At 34.4% G+C, this 27,609-nt stretch overlaps 1 protein-coding gene across 1 annotated transcript in view; it reads left to right on the forward strand.

Annotated features, from left to right (window-relative positions):
- Lac (septate junction protein lachesin) overlaps positions 1 to 22,038 on the forward strand; it is a 122,412-nt gene extending 100,374 nt beyond the window's left edge. The window contains exons 5-7 of the mRNA XM_090392681.1: positions 6,392 to 6,664; positions 9,234 to 9,521; positions 20,754 to 22,038. Of these exons, the coding sequence (XP_090248807.1) occupies positions 6,392 to 6,664; positions 9,234 to 9,521; positions 20,754 to 20,884 (692 nt within the window). The 3' untranslated portion in view covers positions 20,885 to 22,038. The remainder of the gene's footprint in view (positions 1 to 6,391; positions 6,665 to 9,233; positions 9,522 to 20,753) is intronic.
- Positions 22,039 to 27,609: the final 5,571 nt, after the last annotated feature.

The raw sequence follows: 27,609 nt of genomic DNA on the forward strand, positions 1-27,609 counted from the left end.
TGCATCTATTAGGCATAATTCCTCCCCACACATGATCCCAGCATCACCATATCTATCCCTTTCATGCCAAATTAAGTGTCGTCTAGAATCAGAGGAAAGACTAAAATGACTCATCTGTAATGAATACATTAGTCCATTGGGATCTTCTCCAATTTTTATGGATACAGCACCACTATGATGAGCTGTGAATAAAGGAATGCAGACTACAGGCCTTTGGACATATAGGCCTACTTGTCACAGATGTCTTTCCACAGTTTGCCGAGATATCCACATACCTGTGCTTGAATGGGGCTGATTTGCAAGCTGACCTGTCATTGTGCTTTGATTACATTTTGCTGTTATAACCAAAATCTGTCTTCATGCTCCATGGTCGAGCAAGGGTGACCTCTTAACAAATGTCTGGAACACATTCCATTGGTTTGAAATGCTGCCCAGAACCTGGATACAATGCTATGTGAGATTTTAAATCTCCTAGCAGTATCAGTAATTCTGCAGTTCTTCAAGCTTGACAATAATTCTTCCCTGTGTGAAATCATCTAGATGATGTCTTTGAGACATTACAAGATATCCAGGTTTGCAACTTTATTTCCTTCACGAAAAGAGCATCCTTCAAACACAATTTGCTTAACGCAGCCTTTTGCCTTTTATCCTGTTGAGTGCTACCATGTGACCCCTTTGCACATGATTCAATTTGTATAACTCATGATTTCAAGTAGAAAGTGGGTACAATTTGAATGTGTACCCACTTTCTACTCGGAATCATCAGTTATACAAATTGCCACAAGCTGATTCATCTGAATTTGCCATTGTAATCGTCAGAAATAGTTAAGTATAGACTCTGGGGGAAAAAAACCCATGTTACTCCTCTTAAAACTATTATTATAAATTTGGCTATTATAGCCTGTTTTTGTTTAGGAGTGACCCTTATTTAAATACATTGGCTATCAATACTCAAGGGGTATATATATTTAGGGCAATTAAGGTAGAATAAAAGAGGTGGAAAAATTTTTTGGTACATATCTTTATTGATTCTACGATGTCTTCCACTTCCATGATCTCGCTGGAGGTTGTTTACAAGCAGGAGGGGGGACGTGGGGGTGTGTTTAGACACAGGAAAATAAGTTTAGATAAACCGGGTTAATATTAATAATATATATATAAATGTATACATATATTATTTTGAATTAGGATGCATTTTTGTGGGGGGAGGGAGGGAAGGGGAGGAAGGATAAAGACTATTGTGGCACCGAAACGGCTCCACACCCCATTAACCCATCCCCAGTTGCCACAATAGTCTTTATCTTCCTCCCCCCCCCCACAAAAATGTGCCCTAATTCAAAATAATATATGTATATATTTATATATATATTATTAATATTAATCTGGGTTATCTAAACCTATTTTCCCGTGTCTAAACACACCACCACGTTCCTCCCCCCCCCCACTTGTAAACAACCTCCAGCGAGATCATGGAAGTGGAAGACATCGTAGAATCAATAAAGGTATGTACCAAAAAATTTTTCCACCTCTTTTATTCTACCTTAATTGCCTTCTATACTCACCAATAATGCCCTAAATATATATACCCTTTGAGTATTGATAGCCAATGTATTCAGAAATAGTGTTCATTAGGTATTGGACACCTGTGTTTCCACAGTTTAGTTTACACTTTTCTTTCTTGACTGTTCTTGAATTTCTTAGAATAATCCAAAGGATTGGGTTCGAGGTTATCTGGTGTAAAGATGTGCTGTTAAAAAACTGTGATCTGTGATTTTTGTTGATTTATTGAGTTTTCCTGACTGTACACTCAACAGGCATGCAGTCAGGAATGCATATCCATACTTGAAGTAGAAAAAGCCATCAAAGGTTTGAAATGGGGAAAGGCAGCAGCAGTAGATAATATTCGACCAGAAATGCTGAAGTATGGTGGTATAAAAGTCTTACAGTGGCTGCGCTGTGTAGTTCAGAAGGCCTGGACAGAGGGACGAATTCCTGATGATTGGAGTAGAGCTCTAATAGTACCCATATATAAAAAGGGAAATAAAACTGAATGTGAGAATTACAGAGATATTTCTCTACTGAGTGTTCCAGGCAAGATTTATGCCAGTATACTTGAGAAACGGATGAGAAGAATTGTGGAAGAAAAGCTTGGTGAAGAACAAGCTGGATTCAGGCCAAATAGAGGCTGTAGGTACTAATAATTTAAGTAGCAACAAGTGTAGTATGAGACAAGATATGACATGTCTGTTGGAAGAAGCAAGCAAGAAAGAAATGCGAGAGAGTAAAAATTGCAGGTTTGCTACCCAGATATGATAGTACCAAATTAAGAAGGATGGCAATGATAGTAAATAATTTCACACATAGGCTATGTAATAGAAATGGATACAAGTTTTTAGATGTGCAGAGTCAGTTTGATGACAGAAAAAGCTTGTATAAGAGGGATGGCTTGCACTTGAATTCATTTGACATCAGGAGCCTGGAAAAATCACTACTTGGTGTGAAACCTAATGCAGAGAGTCAGGTAAACTAAATTATCAATGGAGGAATGGGAAAAATGCGTGTGAAAGTTCAGCTGTGGTATGCAAACATGATAAAAATATAAATGCCTTTATCATGTTTGAGAACATTTTTATGTATGTGGCAAAGGGATAGAAAAATATTCTTTGGGTTTGGACCTTTTAAATATGTCTGGGGAAGGGAAAAGAGAAAGTTCTACAACAAGGCGAAATAAATTGCATATCTAATTATAAGAATAGGCTAGATGATAATTTATTATGTCTACACACAAATGCCAGGAGCATTAGAAACAAAGGGTTTTTAGGAATAACTGAAGAGATAGGAAAAGAGAAGGAGTACTACTAATGATATCAGATGACTTAAGTCCAGTTAGGATAGCAATGCAAGAAAACAATGATGGTAACTATGTCCCATGTAACGGTGAGTTTGAGTCTATCTGGTGTGAAGTATAGGCTAACAAAATGAAATATATGGTGGGATATTGCTACAGACCTTGTGGCTGAGTTGCAGGGGACGAAGAAATGCATTGCCAATTTAGCCTTATGGGTACGAAATGAGTGATCATTATGGTAGGGGTGACTTAACGGGGTGACTTTAATTTTTCAAACATTGATTTGGTAGATGAGAAATCTCATGATAAGAAAGAAGAGGGATTTATTGAATTATTATTATTATTTGACACAAGAAGGAACTCAAGATCAAAGAGTGTTGGATTTGCTCATATCATCAGAAGGGATCTCTGTCAAGAATATGGCTATTTTTCCACCGATTGGTGACAGTGATCATACTGTTCTTTCTTGGGAAGTATCTACTTGTATTGAAGCTCTGATTAAAACAGGCTACACGTTGAACTACAAAGCTGGAAGTTATGAACAACTTAGGGGAATGCTATTTTTTGTCCCATGATATCAGCTAGTGAATGGGAAAAAATGTCAGCAATGCATGGGAATCTTTGAAAAAGTGCTTAAATGAGGTGGTATCTGAATGTATCCGTAGTGTTTGAAGAATAAATAGGTTGCAGACTCTGATTAACAGGAGAAAGAGGGCTGATGTGATAGAGGTTTCTAAACTTTTGAATGGGTATTATAGGAAGTGTCTGATAAGTTTGTTCAGAGTGAAATGGATGTGCAACCTTATTAAGCAAGAGATCCACATGAAGAAGATGATGTGGAAAGAATATCATGAGAATAAGAGTGAGAAGAGATGAAATATATAAAGCTCAGGCCAGAAAAGTAACGAGCATATATCGGAGTATGAAAAGAAATTGGCCATGCAAACTAAAGGTAATCCAAAAGAATTTTATCATTATGCTGCAAGCAAAAGAAAGAATGAATGTGAAAGAATAACTTCATTAAATGCAGATGGTACTCTGGTGTCATAAGCTAATGAGATTATTCAATTAATGAGTGCTCACTTTGCTAAGATATATCAACCAGGTGTATGTAACATGGTGCACGGTGCTACTGCTAATTGGATGAAGAGTTAGAGGTTCATGAAAATGAAATTGGAGAGCTGTTGCATAACCTGGAAAAGAATTTTTTGATAGGAACAGATGGAATATCAGCACGTTTGCTTAAGGAATGTTCAACCAAATTGGCTAGGCCATTCACATGTTTGATTCTCACCTCAGGAATGGAAGGAATATATGATAGTTCCATTGTACAAGGGTGGTGTAAAAACTGATGTGTCTACTGACCTAACAGTATCTCTGGTGTGGTAGGGAAGATTTTAGAGAAGTTAGTAAGAACTCGCATACAGAAATGGGAAGACAAACAATTTGTATCTGCAAGGAGCAGCATGGGTTTACTAAAGGAAGGTCATATTTGAGCAATTTTCTCATATTTTATAACAATGTTATGGCTGAGTTGGATAAAGGGAATGGATACATTATAATAATGTTGAATTCTTCTAAGGCATTCGATAGGATACTACACAAAAGGCTTTTGCATAAACTGGAGAATGTGAGATTGGAATATCTGAGAGTTCAGTCCTTAGGCCATTATTGTTCAATCTATACATTAATGATATCAGATGTGCAATTGTTTGCCGTTGATGCGAAGATAGGCAGGGCAATCAGGGATGCTACTGATATTCAGCACTTACAGAATGATTTGAATAAGCTGGAAATTTGGGCAAACAAAAATGTCTGTCAGTTTAATGTTAGTGAGTGTCAAGTTATGCACTTCGGCATGATGAGATTTCCAGCTGCATCATATTATATTAGCAAGAAACTGAGGAGGCAAGGGATCTTGGCGTATTGTTGGATAGGAATTTGAAGTTCAAAGGTCACATAGCAAAAGTTCAGAATACAACTCAGAGGATAATTGCGATGCTGAAGCGAACCTTGACATCTAAGGATAAGGAAGTCAATTTGCCTCTTTCTAAGGCTTTGATAAGACCACACCTGGATTTTTGTGCACAGATTTGGTCTCCTGGATTCCACGGAAGTAAAGAAGCTGTGGAAAGGATGCAAAGAAGATTTAGAAATATTATATCTGGATTATGGGATTTAGATTATGAGGACAGATTACAAGTATGTGGATTACCGACTGATTAACAGGAGAAAGAGGGCTGATATGATAGAGGTTTCTAAACTTTTGAATGGGTATTATAGGAAGTGTCTGATTTTTAGGATAGTGTTTGATAAGTTTGTTCAGAATCAAGAAACGGGTAAGAGCTAGGTTTTTCTCTCACAGAGCAGTGAGTGAGTGAGTGGATTAGTTTGCCTTTAGGGATAGTGAGTGCATCTAGTGTGAATGAATTTAAGGGAATTTATGATAGCTAGTTTGGGTGATTTATAGTCTCCCTCATTATTTTAAAGCCGGATACAAAACTCGGAGATCGACATCTAAGAGTTTCATGCCAAAGAATTTTTTCAATCTCCGAGTTTCGTATCCGACTTTAAAATAATGAGGGATTTATTATCCCCTTAACTTAATTTATGCCACTGGAAAAATAGCCTCTTGGCTCTTTATCATAATAATTGTTATTATTTTATCAACTCTCATTCTTTCTCTCTCTCTCTCTCTCTCATTTTTTATCATTGAAAAAATTGTAGTGGTTTGTGAATTTAATCCATTTCAATTGATAATAAAATCGAATGATGTCCTCCAGTTATCATTCCCTCAGATTTAACTTTGAAATCCTGTCTTTGCTGCTTCCTAATTATCATCTCTCTCTCTCTCTCTCTCTCTCTCTCTCTCTCTCTCTCGCACACACACCCTTAGTTTTAATACTCCAAGGTTAGATGATCACTACTACATGGGGTGTAGTAGTGATCATCTAACCTTGGGGTCAGGTAATGAGTATGATGTATTACTAATTCTTCTGATGTTGTTATGAAATCCAAGATACTGTCTTCTATATTAGGATCCCATATACAGTATATGCTGCTTCTGAAAACTGTCACAAAGTTGGAAAAATAACCATATTAAAATCTCCACCCTTAATAAAGAATTGTTAAGGATGGAGATTTTAATATGGCAATTATTGATATTTCCATCCATAATAATACTTGGCTTTTTTGTTTCATTAAATAATCATCTGGTTATCTATTACTACATTGCACTACCTTTATACTTAATTCATAAATTTTTCTAAAATTATGTTCATATGGAATATGTTCATTCTCTATAAGTGTGTATTCAGTGCAAAGTAAAATTGGTAATTTAAGAATATTTGTAATTCTTAAATATTTGTTAGTCAGATATCCCTGGTCACTTAAAGTCATTATTTCTACTCACTTGCTGCATGTATAAAAAGATCGTTTCATTCCTTATGCAGTATTGTATTTATATTTTATTTTTTGTATGTCATGAAATACAGAAATTTTGAATTTGACTATTACATTATTCATTTGGTTATTTCTTTTCAGTTCCTCCTGTAATATCAGATAATAGTACCAGGTCAGTTATCACACACACTGGAGCAGCTGTGACGCTCAATTGCTATGCTTCTGGTTTTCCATTTCCACGAATATCTTGGAGAAGAGAACATAATGGCCTATTGCCAACAGGTGGGGCTGTATTTATGGGCAATAGTTTTGTCATTCGCAATGTTTCTAAGGATGACAGAGGTACTTACTACTGCATTGCTGACAATAGTGTGGGAAAAGGCGCTCGAAGAAATGTTGGTCTTGAAGTTGAATGTAAGTATTTTTATCTGTATGTTATTGTTATATTATTATTATCATTGGTATTCCACCAGGAGACATAAGTCTAATCAGGGTGGTGATGGCTGGCTTAAACATCATCAATTGCTGAAATACATATTTTACTATATGTAATACTAAACACTACTACGAAATATGTTTGAGGTTGGTTTTGATATTATTAGTATTATTTCCAAGCCTCCATGGAGGCTGATGACTCATTGTGAAAGTTAAACACTCACAGACCATAACTATCAGACCTTGCATTGAATACATTCAGTGATGTAGCACTTGCCAACCACTTTGACAATACATTCCACTCATTCTGCCTGCCAAGCAAAAAAAAAATATTTTCTTGTTCCTTATTCACATGATCTTTGTACAATTTCTAGGAATGACCTCTCATTCTTGCATCACCCATTATCCTATGCAATAATTCCCCTGTATCTGTTTGATAGGTGCCTCTCATCAACACGTCTCAATCATATCTCCATCAACCTCTGAAGACTACTTTCCTTCAGTCTCTTCTCATACTCAATATTCCAGAGTCCTGAGAGACTGTCTTAGTTATCCAGTTCTACACTTGCTCTATAAAAGTAAATTTAGGTAATTATAATAAAAATAATATAATAAAAGTAAAAGATAGGTAAAATTTTACCTTATATTGGGGAAACTGGACATACAATCCCTATCCATAAAAAAAAAAAAAAAAAAGAGAACAAACGACACATTAAATATAATAATTTTGGTGAAGCAGGCCTCTCAGATCGCGCTCTTAACACCCTACATCGAATTGATTGGAAAAGTACTTGTTCTTTGCATCATACAAACACTTGGTATGAATGGAAATTTAAAGAAGCCTGTGAAATTTTGATTAACCATCCTAATCTTAATAATAATGGGGGCTTAAAAATCCCAAGAATTTGGATGGCACACATTTGGCCCACTTAGTTTCCAGCAAACTCTGACTTTAGGACTCTAAGCAATTTTTTTTTCAATTTTTATTGGCCACTATCCATATCAGTTGCAATTTATATGTATACTTATATAAGTAATTGTAATTTCTGTGCATTTATTTATCTATTATTTTTTGTATGAACATGCTACTCTCCCGCTTAATTTAAATTTGTAACCTAATGGATAATAATAACAACAGTACTCTAGCTTTGATGTAGTGAGTTTTTTTTTTTTTTTTTTAGCACCAGAGGTCAGGCAAATAGTTTTAACGGTTGATCAGTAACTTTAGCATGCCAGTACAGCTTGTTTCTTTGTGTGTGTGTGTGTGTGTGTGTGTGTGTGTGTGTGTGTGTGTGTGTGTGTGTGTGTGTGTGTGTGTGTGTGTATTAAGGATACCAAGTAATTTTATAAACTTGGGTTTTTTTACTCCTTCTCCCAAGTAAGCAAAACAGTTAAGTTTGCTCCTGAACGTAGTTCAAGTCTAAAGGTAGTGCAACACCAGGTCAACTTATTGTAAAGGTGGATAAAGCTCTGATCACTATTCTTAGTATTTCCCATAATGTAAAACACATCTCACTAAGAGATGTGTACTATTAAACATCATAGGTGGGGGGTCACTACCCAGACTGGTTTCAACCTTTTTTTTTTTTTGAGGTCTCCTCAGTGAGTAGCTAGACTCTGAAATACCAAGGTTTTTAGTAATACAGATCCTTATCAACTTTATCTATACAAGTTGCTACAAGGTGCTTTTACTTTGAATATGAAACTCTGGATGAGATAAAGATGTGAAAAGTTTTTTATCTTGGGGATAATATATATTAAGGATAATATATATATTAAGTTTGCACCTTGAACTATGTTCAGGCATAAACTTAACTGTTTTGCTTACTTGGGAGAAGGAGTAAAAAAACCAAGTTTATAAAATTACTTGGTATCCTTAATATATATTATCCCCAAGGTAAAAAACTTTTCACATCTTTATCTCATCCAGAGTTTCTTATTGAAAGTACCTTGTAGCAACTTGTATAGGTAAAGTTGATAATGCTCTGTATTATTAAAACCTTGGTATTTCAGGGTCTAACTGCTCACTGAGGAGACCTCAAAAAAGGTTGAAACCGGTCTGGGTAGTGACTTCCCCACCTATAATGTATAACAGTATATATCTCTTAGTGAGATGTGTTTTACATTATGGGAAATACTAAGAATAGTGATTAGAGCTTTATCCACCTTTACAAGTTTGCCCTGGTGTTGCACTACCTTTAGACTTGAACTACGTTCAGGCGCATACTTAACTGTTTTGCTTACTTGGAAGAAGGATTAAAAAAACCAAGTTTATAAAATTACTTATCCTTAATATCCTTAATATATATTATCCCCAAGGTAAAAAAACTTTTCACATACACATGTATATTCCAGAAGATGACCTTAATGTGAAGGTCAAAATGTCGAGTGTATATTTTGGTTTATGTTAAACTAAAGTTTTACTCTAATACGGTAGTTGGATCCATAATTTTTATAATGTATTCTGATCACTGTGTAAGCATGAAAGAAAGTATATGCTGTATAATACATCATTTTTATTTATGTATTTATTTAATTTTTTGTTTAGTTGCTCCTATAGTGACAGTAGATAAATTACGTTATGCACAAGCTTTGCGGTTTGACATGGATCTTCACTGTCATGTTGAAGCATTTCCCTCACCTTCTGTTGAGTGGTATAAAGATGGTATTCTCTTGAGTAATAATCAGCATTATCACATTTCTATGTCTGGTACTGTAAATGAATATACAGATTCCACATTGAGGGTCAAAACTATCGAAAAAAAACAGTATGGCAACTATACCTGCCAAGGAAGCAATAAATTAGGCTCTCATGAAAATGTTATTGAATTATTTGGTAAGTTACTTTGGCTCATTTTATATATATGTTTACTGTTATTTCTTAATCTTATTTGTTACTAATGTTGTGGTATTCATAAGAATGCTTTAATATCCATATTTATTTCACATAATCATTTATGATAAAGTAATTTTAATTAAATCAAACAGTGTTTATCTTTCCAAAAGTTTACAAGCAGAAGTCATTTACATATACAAAATAAACACATTCAGTTAGATCAGCTGTTGGAATCCATATTTCAAAAACATGAATAACACGCATACACTGTATAGTGTGGTGAAATTTGAAAAATAAGTTACTGTGTTTATTTAGCTGGAATTTAGGCTATGCATTAGTAGGTTATTATAGAATATAAATTACTACAATGAAATCATTATTAATTTGAAATTTGTATATCAGAACAAGTAACAAGTTAGAACATACCTGATTTTTAGAGGTAAGGAAGATGCTACATTTGGTATTGAATTTAAAAATGGTGCTGAAAATAATATTACAATGGAAAGGACATAAAGATATGGAACCAAAAAATAAGATAAGATGGCAGAATTGAAACATAAATTAGTGGAATATAAACTATTGAAAACTCTACTGCTATTCAGTCTTTATGTTAATGACAATGGTAATGGTGCAAAAATAACATGGTAATAAGGAATGCAACTGACATTAGTTGCAAAATAATTTGAATAGGCCAGAACTGTGAGCAAATCAGATATATATATATATATATATATATATATATATATATATATAACTATTACTATTAACTCGAAGGTTGGATATGTTCATTTTAATATAAACTGACTAAAAAACTGAGAATTATAACAAATTGAGATTTATTTGAAAACGCAACATGTTTCGTCGGAATTGACTTCATCAGGTGTTAAGAACATAGAAAGCTATTAAAAGACACTTAAAAAACATTGAGACACTCTAAAGCTATACAATTATAAAGCTATAATATTCGACTGTAAATTACAGTTATTATGAACTTGAGCTGTAGTCCGTGTTAAAGTTCTATTGTTGTACACTTGTGCGTGTGTGGAACCACGCGATCTCCAGTATCTGATAGTAGAGCTGAAAGAGTCAGGCAAATTATAGCTGAGATTATTGTTCATATGAAGAGGGCCCAAGGTGATTTCTTTTGACTCGACAATGCGGCGTTCTACCTCATCATGGCAAATATGTAGGTTTGAAGTTGTTGACCAATTTACTTCATGTTGGCGGCTTTCGTTATTCGTGTTTATTGAAAACAGGACATGGCCTGATAGGGCAGTAGCTCTGGTTCTCTTGTAAGCACTGTGTCTCTGGTGTTCCTCGAGACGTAGGAGGATAGATTTCTACATTTGACCATAGTAAGGTTTTCAACACTCGCATGTGACTTTGTATACACCTGGGAATTGTAGAAGGTTGTGGGATTGTTTGTAGTTGCTGAAACTTGATCTTATTTTTGGAAGAGTCACGAAGCACGTTTGTATGTTAAATTTCTTTAAGATTCTACTCAGTTTATTGGATAGTGTGCTGATATATGGCAAGGAGATATAACCTTTGGAGTCATCCTGTGTCTCTATGTTGACGATGGGATAATTGTTTGTTGATACTTTTTAAAGAGTAGCCATTGCTTTTAAAGGTCCATTTCAGATGTTGTAGTTCTTTTTTTAGTTCTTCTTCATCTGACAGTACAGATCTTGCACGATTCGCAAGAGTTGATATAATACCCAACTTTTGCGCTGGATGGTGAAGTGAGGACGCATGAAAATATCTGTCCGTGTGTGTTGGCTTTCTAAATATAGAGACTTTTATTGATCCAGGCGTCTCTTTGTGAGTTTAACATCTAGGAAACAGAAGGAACTATTTTCTTTAATCTCCATGGTCAATTTGATATCCTGATGGAGGTTGTTTAAGTGGTTGAAAAACATGTGAAGATTCTCAATACCATGCTCCCATATGAGGAATATATCATCCACATATCTAAGCCAAATTCTTGGTTTTAAACTAAAAGAGGAGATTGCCTTTTGTTCACAATCCTCGAAAAAAATGTTGGCTAATATAGGAGAGAGTGGGCTTCCCATAGCTAATCCTTTGACCTGTTTATAAAGTTTACCCTCGAATTCAAAATAGCCAGAGTTTACACAGTGAGATAGCAGAGAGAACATTTTATTTGAAATCTTGTTCTTTAAAATATGGAGAACTTCATGTGTCGGAATGTTGGTAAAGAGTGTTACTTCATCAAAGCTCACCATGATGTCAGAAGATTTGAGTTTTAAGTCCTTGATTTTAGAGACAAAATCTGTTGAGTTTTTAATATAAGAAGAAGATTTTCCTGCATAACCTTTTAACGATGACACCAAATATTTGGATAACCTGTATGTGGGTGAGTCAATGCTGTCTACTATAGGTCTCAGTGGATAGTTTTCTTTGTGTACCTTATGGAGACCATATAACCTTGGAATCAGTGGGTGTAAAGAACGGATGGAAAGCCGTGTATTTCATGGAATTTCAGTGGTCTTTTGTAGGAGATTATTGGTTCTATTGTATATTTCTCTCAATTTCCGAATAACTATCTGACTCTAACAATGTTAAGATTTTTTCTCGGTAGTCTGTTTTATCTAGAACTACAGTAGCATTCCCCTTATCAGCTTTTAAGATGATGATGTCCTTGTTAATTCTGAGATTCTTAATTGCAAGTCTCTCACCAGGGGATATATTATCAGAAGGAGGTTTTGCATTGTTAATTGCAAGAATTGCTTCTGTGTGAAGTAAACTAGCATCTGCGGTAGGAAGTAGCGAAGCTGCTTTCTCCATCTTAGTTAAAAGTAGTTCTTTAGGAATGCATTCTGGTGGCAATACAAAATTTAGACCTTTTTCGAGAATTTTCTCTTCATCGTGAATTAATGACGTATGACGATTTATATGTTATTTTATATATATATATATATATATATATATCATCATCATCATCAAATTCCTGCCATGTACCCTCAAGGGGTGTACAGGATATGATAGAATTACATGAAAAAAATTACATCATTACTAACTTCCTATCTACAATTTTCCTCCAAATCAGTCTGTTACTTGTCAAGACTCCAACATTATCAGATCTTATGTTTCTATCGTCTAAGGCACTTTGTACCGTATCAATCCACCTATATCTTGGTCTTCCTCTAGGTCGTTTTCCTGCCAACCTGGCAGAGAACACTTGTTTTGCTAATCTTTCTTCGCCCATTCTGTTTAAGTGACCATACCACCTGAGATTAGCTCTGCTAACGCATTCCTGGATACTGACAATGTCAAGTTCTTTCCTAATATCCTCGTTTTTAATATGATATTGCCATCGATGTCATCTCGTCATGCCTCTAATCTTTCTCAGGACTCTCATATCTGTGATCTCTAGTCCACAGATATGAGAAAACCATAAGTTAAAACTGGTTTGAACACTGTCTTGTATACTGCTAATTTAGTGTTCTGACTAATTTCTCTCTTATTCCTTATGAATTTATTCAATTGACTTCCCACCATACCAGCTTTGCTGATTCTGTTATCTATTTCTATATTTAATTTAACATCTTCACTAAAAATCATGCCTAAGGTAGCTGAAATGTTTTACTTGTTCCACAAGTTCTCCATTCACAACACAGTTGACATTTTCAATGATTCTGCCTATTTTCATTGTCTTTGTTTTTTTATTGTTGACCTTCATACCATATCTATTACAACAGTTATTCAATTTAGTCAGAGAATCTTGCAGACTTGTAGCAGATTTATTTAGAAGTATAACATCTGCATAAAGCAAAGAGCTGACATTATCATCTCCAATTTTGATATCATATTTAATACCACTTTCCTTCATAATGTGATCCATATAGATAATGAATAACAGAGGGGATAATGTACATCCTTGTCTCACACCAGATTTAACGTTAAACCATCTTCCTATACTTCCTTCAATTCTAACTGCTGACTTACAACTCAAATAAAGACTAAGTATTGCTTGATATAATATTGATATGCCCCATTGACACCATATAACTGTAGTGTATTGAATAGCTTCTCTCTTGGCACCTTGTCATATGCCTTTTCCAAATCGACAAAACTTAAATACAGAACTTTGTTATATTCCCATGTTTTGAGGACTATTTGTCGTAAAGTGAAGATCTGATCTTGGCAGCCTCTATTTGGCCTGAATCCAGCTTGTTCTTCACCAAGCTTTTCTTCCACAATTCTTCTCAATCGTTTCTCAAGTATACTTGCATAGATCTTGCCAAGAACACTCAGTAGGGAAATACCTCTGTAATTCTCACATTCAGTTTTATTTCCCTTTTTATATATGGGTACTATGAGAGCTCTACTCCAATCATCGAGAATTCGTCCTTCTGTCCAGGCTTTCTGAACTATGTAGTGCAGCCACTGTAAGACTCTTATACCACCATAGTTCAGTATTTCTGGTCGAATATCATCTACTCCTGTTGCCTTTCCACATTTCAAGCCTTTGATGGCTTTTTCTACTTCAACTATCGATATGTATTCCTGCCTGCATGCCTGGTCAGTGTTTTTTACCACTGTGCTGTCATCACTGCTTGTTTCATTTAGCAGTTTTTCAAAGTAATTACTCCATACTTCAAGGATATCTTTTTCTCCTGTTTTCATGTCACCTTTATCATCTCTAACTCTTTTTACAGCACTCTTTCCTCCATTCCTAAGCTTCTTCAACAACCTCCAGAATATTTTGCCACCACCTTCTTGATATTTATTTTCTATATTCTTGCCAAAGTCCTCCCATGACTTTTGTTCAGCTAGTTTTACACAGTGTTTAGCATTCTTGCATTTGTCTCTGTATTCTCTAAGAGCACAAGCTGACTATTTGACAGGAACTTTTGATATGCTTTCTTCTTTAACTTCCTGTGTCCGCCATGGAGTTCTAATTTTTCTATCCATGCAGACAACTTCACCACATGCCTCTCTAGCTGAATCAATCAATGTTTTCTTCAGAGTTTGCCACTGAATCTCTAAGGTTTGATTCCTATTCTCAAACTCTTTCATTTTTTCTCCAATATTCTTTGTGTATTTTAGTCTACAGTTCACATCTGAGAGCTGCTCAACTTTTATTCGCTTTAAAACTTTATTACATGTTATTCTTTTCAATATGAAATTCAATTTTATCCTGCTCAAGACTAAATAATGATCACTTCCAATTTGAAATCCTCTGTACACTCTGGTGTCCTGCACCAGTGGGAAAACATCACTATCAACAATAACATAGTCAATGAGACTTTTCTTATTCCTTGCCTCTTCTCTCCATGTGAATTTGTGCACATTTTTATGTTGGAATATGGTGTTAGTAATAACCAGTCCATGTCCTGAGCAGAAATCCAGCAGGTATTTGCCATTATTATTAGCTTTGCTCTTTTCTCCAAATTTTCCCAAAATATTTTTGTGTCTCACAATCATTTCCTACTCTGCTATTTAGATCCCCAACAAGGACCAACTTTTCCTTTTTCATTGTGTCAGTTGCTTTTTCTAAAGCCTCAAAAAATTCCTCCACTTCTACTTTAGTAGAACCTTCTGTGGGACCATAGGCACAAATAAGTCTCATTGTCGAGTTCCCCATTCTCATATTTGCCCACATTACTCTACTTGAGACTGCCTGCCATTCAAGAAGATTAGCCTTATATTTTGTGTTGAATACTATGGCTACTCCTTCTTTTCCTTGATTGTCATTGCCTGAATATAACATTTTGTATTTATTGCTCAGAAAGATCTCACCAGTTTTGGTCTTTTTTGTTTCAGTCACCCCTATTATGTCGATATGGTACTTATCTAATTCCTCAGCTAGCTCCATTTCTTTGCCATTCAGGCTTCTTACGTTGATAGTACCGATCTTTAACTCTGGTGATGTTGAGTTGGGGTTTGTTTTCAGATTTGTTCCAGTAGCTGACTTTTCGCTGTTCGCCCTGGTTCCCTGGCGAAAACAACGGGGGGCCTTGTTTAACCGGGCGACGCCCCAGTCGGCATGAAATTTTGTCATGTTGTACCATCATTTTTTATTTTGGTTTAACCAATAAGAATACAATTTGGTCGGCTAAATCCCAGATTGCCAGCCCATCCTCGTTCGTTCAGTATCAAAGTAGATACCCAACAGTGTGCACCACGAGAAGGTGAGGATTGGACATTAGGTCAGAAGCCCTGGTCGGTTCTCCGCATTCCTTTAAAAGCTATGTGGAGGTCTCCTCTCAGTTATACAGCTTTTACCCTTAAGCACAAGCAAACAATTAAGTTTGCACCTGAAACAAAGTTCAAGTCTAAAGATGGTACACCACCAGGGCAACTCATTGTAAAAGTGGGTAAAGCTCTTGGTTATTTTATAACCAAGTTTATAAAATAACTTGGTTATCCTAATATACAATATCCCCAAGTTCAAAAATTTATTACATATATATATATATCTGATCCACACATGAAAGGCTACAAGACCTAAAGCACATTAGTGCTGTGTAGGAAAGAAGAAAAAAGGAGGAATCTGTTCACATGTTGGTTGAACAGCTGAAGCTTGAATTTATGCTTCAGTATGTGTAATGAAAAAGGACAGAGAAGTTGATTTGTTGAGTTTCAAGATAGGCTGTAAAAGGGTGCTGGTTAGCAGTGACTCTTTTTCTAATGATTTTGGAGAAAGTGGAGGAATAATAGTGGCCACTTCAGCAAACTACTGTCCATGAACAACAAATTACATGAGAACCACAGTAATTAACTTTAATCATCAGTGTGTAGAAACAAGCAAATCAGAGAACAAGAATACAAAGTGCATATAACAATCTGTTTACCAATTAAAAATGGTTGCCATGAGCTAGAAATTATTATATTAATAAACATGCATATTAAATAACTTAAGGAATTTACAATGTACAATAGAATATAAATTAAATTAAACTTTAATAAATATTTCCAATATTTCGGCAACGTCACATTGCCATCTTCACAGGAACTTAAAATAAAGACACATGCATGCAGACACTACACACAGTAAATGAGGAAGAAGCAAGGACGCTATTATTTCTCCCAAAAGGCCTGATGGTGTCCTTGAGGGGGCTATGTAGGTATTCTTGGCCATTGGGCTGAAGGTCTTCTGATGTTTGTCTCCCAAATTTTGGGCAGTCTCATGCAACCAAATTTGTTGAGGTTTGGCATGTTTCTTAGGGCTGAGACTGATTCCATGAAAAGTCTTTCAAATTTGAATTTGCTACGGTGTATTACTGTAGCTTTCTTCCACCGTATTCTGTGGCATGTATCCAGAGCATGGTCTTTCGGTTACGAAAATTATGAGGGAGCAGCCCAGAAGAGTTATAACTATCGTATGAAAAGAAACTGGATGCTAAAGAAAACATGAATGAATTCTATCATTATGCTGCAAGTAAAAGAAAGAATAACTTGCTGAATGTAGATGGTATATGTGACAAATGCAGTGGTTAAATTCAGCCAGGACAGCCCTGCGGGGACCTGGCTCCAGAACTTTTTTTTATGCACTGGACCTGGAATATTTTTCTGTTTTGTGACTTTTCTCCATTTATGGTGATTATGCCTACATTATTGTATTATTATTATTATTCAACAATTGCTTACAGTTTTGAATGTGTGTATAAAGTCATTATCAACAGTCACCTGATTACAAATGCATGATGAAAGGGACGGGGAGGTTTGGCGCTTCCTGTAATGCGTTATCTTGCAGCAGTTGACAAGCAAACATTATTGCAGCCTAGTGTAGCAGAATTTTGACAGACTCGTAGCGATACTTTGTCCTTGCTGGTTGGTAAATGACTGTCAGCAAGTCAGTAATCAACAATAGAACAGCAGATTAGCAGTTGTTTATCAGAGTTCATGATTGTGAGAAGCACAAAGAAAGTCGTGTAATATTTTTGTTTATGTAGGCCTACTATATCAACTATGGATAAGTATATTGGTGCCTTTTTAAAATGGAAAAATAGCTCGGTTGACAGTGATAATATGAAACGAGTTTGTAATGACAATTTGTGGTAGTTTGTGAGGAGAAAGAAGTCTGTAATGCATCCACAGAAACACAGAATTTGTATCTGTATTTGTATTTAATGTTTCTGGTGGTGTGGAAGAGAAGGCCTGATGGCTTTAACTCCACCAGAATAAATAAATAAAATTTTTAAGAAAATGTTGCAACAATCTAGCAATAGTCTCACATTTATGATCCTTATTTTAAGGGCTCCATAGCTTATTCGTTTAGAATTTAACCACTGGACAGATGAAGATATGATCGTTCAACTAATGAGTGCCTATTTTGATAAAAGCTAGTAACAGGCATACACAACACTGATCTCACTGCTACCTCTTCACTGGAAGAAACTCAGGTCTGTTAGGAGGAGGTATTATAGCTGTTGCACAAAAACTAAATAAGAATTTGACAATAGGAGGTGATGGGATTCAGCATGGATGATAAAAGAGTGTTTAGCTAAACTGGCTGTTCCTTTGACCAGGTTATATAATTTGAGCCTCAGAACAGGGAAGATGTCACAGGAGTGGTAAGAGATGTGTGATAATCCCATTGTGCAAAGTGGTGCGAAGACTGATGTGTCGAGCTACTGACATGTCAGTATCTCTGGAGTGGTGATGAAGATTTTGGAAAAGCTGGTAAGAGATTGTATATAGAAGTGGCTTGACAGAGACCAGCAGTACACATTCCACCGCTTGCAATCCGCAGCTGATTTTCTTGCTTTCATGACCCATCTCTGGACTCAAGCCATGGAAAAATTTTGAAAAACTTATATGGTTGTCCTCAACATTTCAAAGGCATTTGATTGTGTTTGGCACAGGAGCCCACTTAGCAAACTGCCATCCTATGGTCTGCCTTCACACTCTACAACTGAATCGCCAACTTTCTCACTGGCCACTCAGTATGTGTCATGGTAGACTGTGTCCTCTCCCATGATCTCCCCACCAATGCAGGAGTACTCCTGGAAGTACACAGATTTCCAATCCTATCCATAGCTTTGCTGATGACAGTACACTCCATTCCTCCTTTTCATTTGGCAAGCCTTTATAGTACTCAAGTATTAGAAATCCTCAAGATCCACTGTGACCAGTGGCTCAAATACCAACCTTCTAGCTATATCCCAATGGGACATGGACAACCTTGTAGACTTCAATGCCTCCAAAACTGAGTCCTGTCTCTGATCTCTCACAAGAAAAAGCTCCCTTCCCTCTCCCTTACCTTCAATGATACTGAGAAATCCAAACATGATGAGATTTCCCTTCTTTAACCTACACCTCTGATCTTTCCTGGCACAAACACATTTCAATTGTAGCTTCTGCAGCTGCCAAATAACTTGGTGTACTTTACCTACAAGACTACTTCATACCTTCACAGATGCTAACTCAATACAAATCCTAAATCCCCCAACCATGGAATATTGCTCCATATTTGGGGTGGTGCACCAAAATTCTCTTTACGATTGCTCAGTTCTATCCAGAAGAGGACAATCCAGCTAATTAATGATCCCTCTCTCTCACACACAGATATTCAGTTAATGCCTTGTGTCTCTTTTACAGATACTTTCATGGACAGTGAGCACATACTTTGGACACACAGGCCATTCTGTGGGGAAAAAAGAATTAATGAACATCAGTATTATACTGAATACATGAAACCTCAAAAGTCTGGTCTGGCACAGCATAGTATTAACACAATATCCAGTAGGATGAAGCTTGTCTTCTCCACAGAAGCAATTTTAAATATTAATCCTTTTCAACGGAAGTTGTGAAGCACTTTTACGCTGGCCTAACCTAAGTCAGAACGATTCTCTCCTCCTCCCCCCCCAAAAAAAAAAGTTTGGGGGAATTCTCATTTTATGTAAATATCAAAAATAGTTAACTGTCAATTTTTAGGGAAAAACAACATATACTATAATATTAAATAAAAAATTTTGATTAATACTTCCTATATTTTTATAATGTTATATTTTACCTTTACCAACAATAACTATGTAGTAGCCCTCTAGCCACTACATAGTTATTGTTGCATAATTATCAGATGCGGCAATTATCACATCTTATATTTCCTCTAAGACACTTTTTAATATCAATCCACCTAGATTTTGGTCTTTCTCTGGGTTTTTCTTCCAATCCTAGCAGAAAAACACTCTCTTTGCTAATCTTTCTTCTTCCATTCTGTTTAAGTAACCATACCACCTGCGATTAGCTCTGCTAACACATTTCTGAATGCTAACAGTGCCAATTTCTTTCCTAATATCCTTGTTTTTAACATGATACTACCATTGATGCATCTATTCACTCCTCTAATCTTTCTCAGAAATCTCATATCTGTGTTCTCCAGTTTTTGATCAAGTGTTTTATTTCTAACCCTGCTCTTGACTTCATATGTTAAAATTGTTTGAATACTGTCTTGGTTACAGTTAGTTTAGTATTTTGACTGATTTCTCTCTTATTCCATATAAATTTATTCATTTGACTTCCTACCATACCAGTTTTACTAATTATGTCATCTGTTTCTCTATATTTAATGTGCCATCTTCACTAAGAATTGCCTAAATAGCTAAAGTGTTTTGCATGTTTTATAAGGTCTTCATTCAGGATGCAGTTGATGTTTTCAATGTTTCTGCTTATTTTCATTGTCTTTGTCATTTATTACTGATTTTCATACCAAATTTATTCTGCAGATTTGTACAGGATTTATTTAGGAGTATATCATCTGTATAAAGTGAAAAGCTGAGATTAACATCTCTAATTTTGATATCAGGTTTAATGCCACTTTCCTTCATATTGTTATACAGTATAGATGGTGAATAACAGTAGAAATAATGTGCTCTCTTGCCTTCCCTAAAATAATTGTGTGTAAAATTAATTATAAAAGCTTGGGATCCAGTCCTATTGAAGATATGAAAATCTTTATCTGACCCTCTTTGTTGGATATTTAACTGGTTTTGCATCTATTTCTGTTTGCAAGATAATTTGAGAGCACACAGTTGATAGAACACACTGATGTGTTATTTCTCTTGACAGCAATATTCAAACTGCTTGTTAAGGTAATTTTCATTATATATTATTGTTATATTTATTGTAATAAAAATTTTAATGACTTTTTTTGACTTTTAACACAAGTTAGCCAAATCATAGCATTATTTATTTATTATCCCTGAAAATGTAGTCTCTTTTCATCAGCTGAAATTGACAGTTAAAATTTATTTTATTTTGCAGAAAGTTTTACTCCAGTTTGTCCTCCTGCATGTGGATACATGCTGTATACTAATGATCAGTCATCATATCCACCTTCTGTCATTCGACTTTTATATGTTTTCATTGGACAGATCGTATGGTTTATTTCCTGAACATGGAGTCCACTAGCATCCTTTGATAGTTCAGTGCTCTTTTTATTAATGTAAGATCATCAGAAATCTGCAAAAAAAAAAAAAAAAAAAAGAAAGAAAGAAATCTTATAAAATGCTATGTTTTTTGATTAATTAAAAAAAAGTAAGGTGCCTTTTTTTGACAAGCATTTTTTTCTAATGTAATTGAGTAAGTATGAACTGGAGGAAATTCAGAGTTGCAGTAATAGTGTGTGAATTTGAAGTAAATATTCAATTTAATTTGTAATATTTACAAGAATATATAAAAATACTTGACTTCATGAGTAGTATAGCATAGCCAAAACTAGTATTCTCTTAGTTATAGTGGACTTCTTGTAATGCTGTTAGTCTTGATTTCAGAAATAATTTCAGGATCAGATGCTCCTCTAAACATTTTGATATTGGGAACACAATATCAAAATAGATATTTTGAAAACAGTGATATCTTTTTATATTTAAAGAATTTTTTTAAAAATATTTATGTCAAGTACACCAAGCGTGCAGTATCTTTTCATATTAGAAGTTTTAAGAGATTTGTCAAATGTTGAGTCCTGATAGGTCATGACCAAAAGCAAATTGTGTTTATCAAGATCTAGCTGTTATTAATATTTAATTTGAATCTCAATGATATAGTGCTGCAATTGCAAGATTTTGGATATGGACTTTTTATCTCTGAAGGAATGAAAATGGTGAACTATAATTTTATTAGTGTAAAATATAGAAGAAAAATGTCAGTTATTATCTATTAACTGTGCCACATATCTCTATTAGCAGTTTTATTTTATTCAGTTTTTTTTAGTTTATTGAAATCATTGTACTTGTTTTATAAGTAATCCTGGATACAGATGCTTTCATCACTCTATATTTTCTAATAAAGTGTAATTTCCATAATCTGATTGTAAAATGGAAGGGATGAGTTCACTAAACTAAAACTATATTTCTCTTTTTCTGAATTTACGTTGAGCACTAGATATATTTTTCTCAAAGGGAAAACTTGACATTGAAGACCACTTAAGCAGCAGGACACTCGAAACTTATAGTTGAGTTATTCATTGCTTTTAATTGTTATAAAAAATAAAATAAAAAATACTCTTAAGGAATATGTGAATATTTTATCTTATTCATTAATTTTAACATTAACTATAGTTATCTCAACAGTATTATAATAATATTGTAGGAAGAACATTATGTAATTCTTTGTTGAAAATGGCAATAAGTTTAGAAAGAAAAGGATAATTATAAATATTGTCCATTTATAATTATCTATTATAAATTATTATTAATAATTTTATAATTATTATAAATGCACTACGAATTATACAAATGCTTTATTTTTTAAGCACACATTATTATGTGATATAATTGTGCCTTCACGAAGCAGTGCATTAAACATTGCCTTGACTTTCAGGTTAGGAACTTTTCTGTCATCTATTACTGTAGCCTAAAGTCTAACATTTTTATAACAGTTTTTTTTAGCTGTTTATAAGTCTTAAAAATATGTTTTGTTTTGTTTTGTTTTTAGATCGTGTTAACATACCAAATGTTTTCATATTTTGGACTGTTTCAAAATTAATCAACTTTCATGTTTTGTTGAAGAACTGGTGTGACATATTTGGTACCACATCCAGCCATTTTAATTTTCCTTCAGTAGTGTCATTTTACCATACGATTGAATTCAGGGGTTGGTGGCTGGTGAACGGTTGTAAAGTTTTTTATTATCACCACCAGAATTAAAATTATGGACTAGAAAATTATTAATCACTTTCTCTTCTTGGGTTCTTATGGAGAATGAAAAGAGAAGCAAACTCTTATTATATATACATTGATTTAAGGAGCTGTATAGATTTTCATGCCAATACGTAGTTTTCTTTACAAAACATTTAATAAACTTAACATTTGTTAGGTACGGTTTTATCCATTTTATTATATGTATAAATATATCGTATACATATTTAAAATCATCATATTATATGATGGTGTAAAAATTTGTTTTTAAGTTGATATGCATATCAGGTGAAAAATAATTTTTCTTATATATTCTAATGTATTTATATACATTTTTGTGAAACTGCACTGTTTATCTCACTACATATAAACTTTTTCAGTGTTTATGTTAAAGGACCTCAATGTGTATTTTCAATTAGCATTTTGTATTAATTAGACTTGTTGCATTTGAACAAATTTATTTTGTTTCTGTTTATTTTTCTCTATATGCATTTTAGATACTTTATATACACAAAACTGTTTATTAGATAAATAATAACTGATCCATTTGAACTTCTGTTTAAATATACACATGCCTTTATTATTAATATTTTCTATGTTATTTACATATTTTGAATCCTTTAAGTCTGCAGTTATCTCATTAATAAGAATCTCACTGTTATGAGTATTTTTATATTTTTTTTCAGTTAAGTGTTAAGATAGCAGTCTTATGATTATGAATCTCTTTAACGAATTTTCATTCCGTCATTAAAACAAATGCTTTTATATTGTTATATTCAGGACCCAGTGGACACTATATAGTTATTTTATGATATTAGGTTTTAGTGCTTTCTGTATGTTGTAAAGTTTATTGCATTCTTTATATTTAATGAAATCAGTTTTATTGGTGATTTAATGTGGTTAAAAAAGGTATGACAGCCATGGGTGCTTTTATTTAATTAAATTTTTCTGATCCTCCCCCATTTCCAGTAAATGTTTCAAATAAGGTTCAAGTGTAGAAATATTATGTATTAGTTTTAAAATGCATTTATGTGCATGTTGTTCTGACATGCACAATAAATCAGATATAATTAATTTGCCTTGTTGTAACGTAGAACCTATGTGTAATCTAAAGTTTGTTAAATTTTACCATCGAGCAGAATAAATGCAGTTTTGGAATTTGTTGTTTTAGGTTATCTGTTGAAGTACAATAATAACTGGTGAACTAACGTAAGCAATCACTTCTGGAAGGGACAGTACAAAAAAAAAAAAAAAAAAAAAAAAAAAAAAAAAAAAAAAGACGAAAATTCAATTTATTGGCCATGTAAACTTTGTTAGTACTACTATTGTCTAGGCATTTCTTATGTATACTAAGATATCAGTGATATGTTTATGAAATATTACACTGTTGCTGATTAAAAATTTTTGTTGTCCTTTACAAAAACTTTTAATATATAAATGTAGTTTTACTTCATTCAGGTTGCAAATTTTGGAATACTTTTGAGGTAATAATAATAATAAAAAAACTTGGATTATCACACATGATCAGTTCAATGAAGAATTCTAATTTAACCCATTATTATATAATTCAGCTTGATCTTAGATTTTGTTATTGGATAGATTAGCAAAACATTTATGCAACCAGAGAATCATACTCAAACATACATTTTGAATCATGATACTCACAGACAACATCTGTGAGTATTATGATCGAAACAATTTGAAGGAATTTGATGAAATTTGGTCTACGGAATACTTATTAAAATTCATCACAAAACAGAAAGTTTAATATAAGTTATGTGTGATATCCATTTATTGATATCTGCATTCTTTTTGTAATCTTAGGTCATAATTTTTATTTATTTATTTATTTAATTTTGATGAAAAATGACTTGAGGTACTTATACTATATATAATTCACTTTGAAAATATGTTTCAACTATGCTGATTTACTAAATGACATGATACATATGTGTAGATATAAATAAAATGTCTTTATTTACAGAAATTAATAATGTATGTTCTGCTTTGGCTATGATAATTGCTTCATTGCATTGTCGAAGAATTTTCACTAATATACAGTCAAATGTTAGTGATCCTGTGCTCTGTTCCTCCTATAAAGCATTAGCAAGTTCCACTAATGAAGAAAGTTGTTCTTGTTCTGATTTGTATTCCAGTTCTTCTCTCTATTAGGTTCATATTGAGACTCTATGCTGGTTACTATAATGTTTTGATATTATTCTTTGCAAACTATGTATACATGCATTGCTTTTTGATTTATAAAGCACATTATTGTGGTGAAAGGTGTAAAAACCAGTACTGTAAATTTGATAGAGTAAGATATTGATAATTGTCCAAGATATCAATGTAAGACTGAGCAGTCATGATCCCATTTGCTATGCCCCACTGGACCCAATCTGTACTACAAGGAGCAACTACACATCATTATATTATCAGCCCACTTCCAAACTTCATCATGTGGGACAAGATAAAAACATTCTACAGTCATTGTCAATACCTAAACATATCTATCAGACTTAAAGGGCCTCATGTACTCTACATGACCAATTTCCACTGCTCAGTATTCTAAGTTCTGTATGCCATTTTCGCATTCATTGAAGTTCAAATGAAGGTTTTAGGCTACAGAACTCTGTTATGGAAAGACTTATGAGTTATGGAATTGCTTGCGACTACTTGCACCTGATAGAGAGGTAACAAGTCTTCTCAAAGTGCATCAGTTCCTTTTAGTCAGCCTGCCTGGCTGAGACAATGGCATACCTGCTCTCCAGCTAACAGGCTGCAAGTTCAAATCCCACAGTGGCATAAGTGTGTGTGAAAGTTTTTAGATAGCAGATGATTTTCATCACCAGTGAAAAACCACTATAGAGACTGGAAAAAGTTTTATGTTTTGTTTCCAGAGCAGAGTTTTCCAATTATCTACGAAATATCTCACCAATGGTACTAATACTAATGTACTGTAAGTTCAATCTTTTATAAGCATCAGATAATAGCAATGATGTGGAGGACCCTGACATGCAGAAATAAAGAAGTTATGATGCCCTTTATAAGGCCTTGATCAGGTCTCATATGGATTATTGTGCACAGATTTGGTCATTTGGTTTTCATGGTGATGAGGATATGTTAAAAAAGGTCCAGAGAAGATTCACAAATGTTATCAGTGGTCTTTGGAATGTGAAGTGTGAGGATAGATTGAGAGAATGTAAATTGCAAACCTTGTAAATAGGAGGAGGAGATGGGGGATATGATTGAGACATATAAGTTAGTCAGGGATTGTTATCAGGTTGACATGGAAAAGATTTTTCATAGAATGGGAGAGTGGGGGGGGGGATAGAACAAGAGGCCATCCTTGAAAATTGTATAAAGATGGTGCGAGCAGAGGAGTGAGGAGAAGGTAGGAGGTTCTTTACATGGAGATTGGTTGGTGAGTGGAATGCATTGCCTGAGTGTGTTGGGAATGCAGCCACATTGAATCATTTTAAGGCATGATTGGATTGGTTTTGTGTGTGTGATGTATTGTTGTACCTCCCACGATGAGTCTTTGACTCTATGGAGGTCAGATGTTAATAAGAATCTTATGTAATGTCTTCACAACACTTGTGCAGTGTGATTTCAAAACTTAAGATTCTTGTCTACCACCACTCCAAGCTCTCTTATCTCCTCAACTTCCTCCAAAAGTTCCCTGCCAAGTGATTTTGCATCCCATTGTTGCCTACCAAATTTCAGAACCTTGCATGTTGCAACATTGAATTGACAGTTCCATACTGTTGTCCACTCATACAATCTATTCAGATCCTCCTGTAAGGCCACATCTGCTTGATTCCTCATCACTCTCCCCAGTTTTGCATAATCTATAAACAGTTGTATATCACCAGTTAAACCTATACCAATATCATTATTATACAAATTAAATAACAATGGTCCCAAAACAGACCCTTGTGGCACACTACCAGTGACTTTCCTTTTTCAAGATAGTGTCCTGCATACACAATTTGCTAATACCTATCTGATAACTATTCACCTATCTAACTCAATCCAATCCATTTCTGCTTCAATCTTGTGATGTGGCCATCTATTAAAAGCCTTTGCAAAATCAAGGTATACCATCATATATGCATCTCCCTTTTCCAATACATTTGTCACCTTGTTATAGTACATAAAGAAGTTTGTAACACACTACCTCCCTTTACCAAACCCGTGCTGACAACCACAAAGAATACCATTGTTATCAACTCACTTTTGTATCCCATCGCTCTCTCTCTCTCACCAACCCTTCCAATACTTTAATTACAACTCTAGATATACAGATCGCCTATAATTTGTTGCGTTAATGTTATCACCACTTTTGTGAAGTTGAACGATTTTGCCTTCCTTCCCCTCCTTTGGATTTGTGCTATTGCAAGACTTACAAACCAGGTAGGTCAAGGCTGATTCCTTAGAGCACACCCTTAAGACATGTATTGATATCTCATCAAGTCCTATTGCCTTATTGACATCTAGCTCAATTAACTCCTCATATACCTCATGCTCACTCACCATTAAGTCTTGTCTCATTTCATTCTGTACACTTGATCTTCTGATTTCACACTGAGGATGGAACACCCTGATGAACTGGTCACTGAAAACCTCAACTATGTTCTTTGCAGCAGTTATCAATTTCTCACTTTCATCCGTTAACATCATCTTACCATAATCATTCTTCTTTCTACTTGTACTTCACTTTTCTTGTCCTTATCAACTGAATTACTCTTCTGGCCTGCTCTTTATATTCTGATTATTACCATTTATATTGCACTGCCTCCAAAGTGCCTTCTCCCAGATTTCATGCTTAATCCTCTCATTCATACATTTTACACCTATTATTTAGTCTTTTGATCTTTGATATACGTTTGCACATTGATACTGTTATGTATTTCTTTGTCACTTCCCAAGCAGCATTTATTTCTTTCCTTCCTTCCTGCTGAACTACACATTCCATACTAAAC

Source organism: Typopeltis vanoorti, chromosome 5, assembly GCF_054136105.1.
Source record: "Typopeltis vanoorti isolate ZY-2024b chromosome 5, IOZ_Tvanoo_1.0, whole genome shotgun sequence".
Lineage (NCBI taxonomy): Eukaryota > Metazoa > Arthropoda > Arachnida > Uropygi > Thelyphonidae > Typopeltis > Typopeltis vanoorti.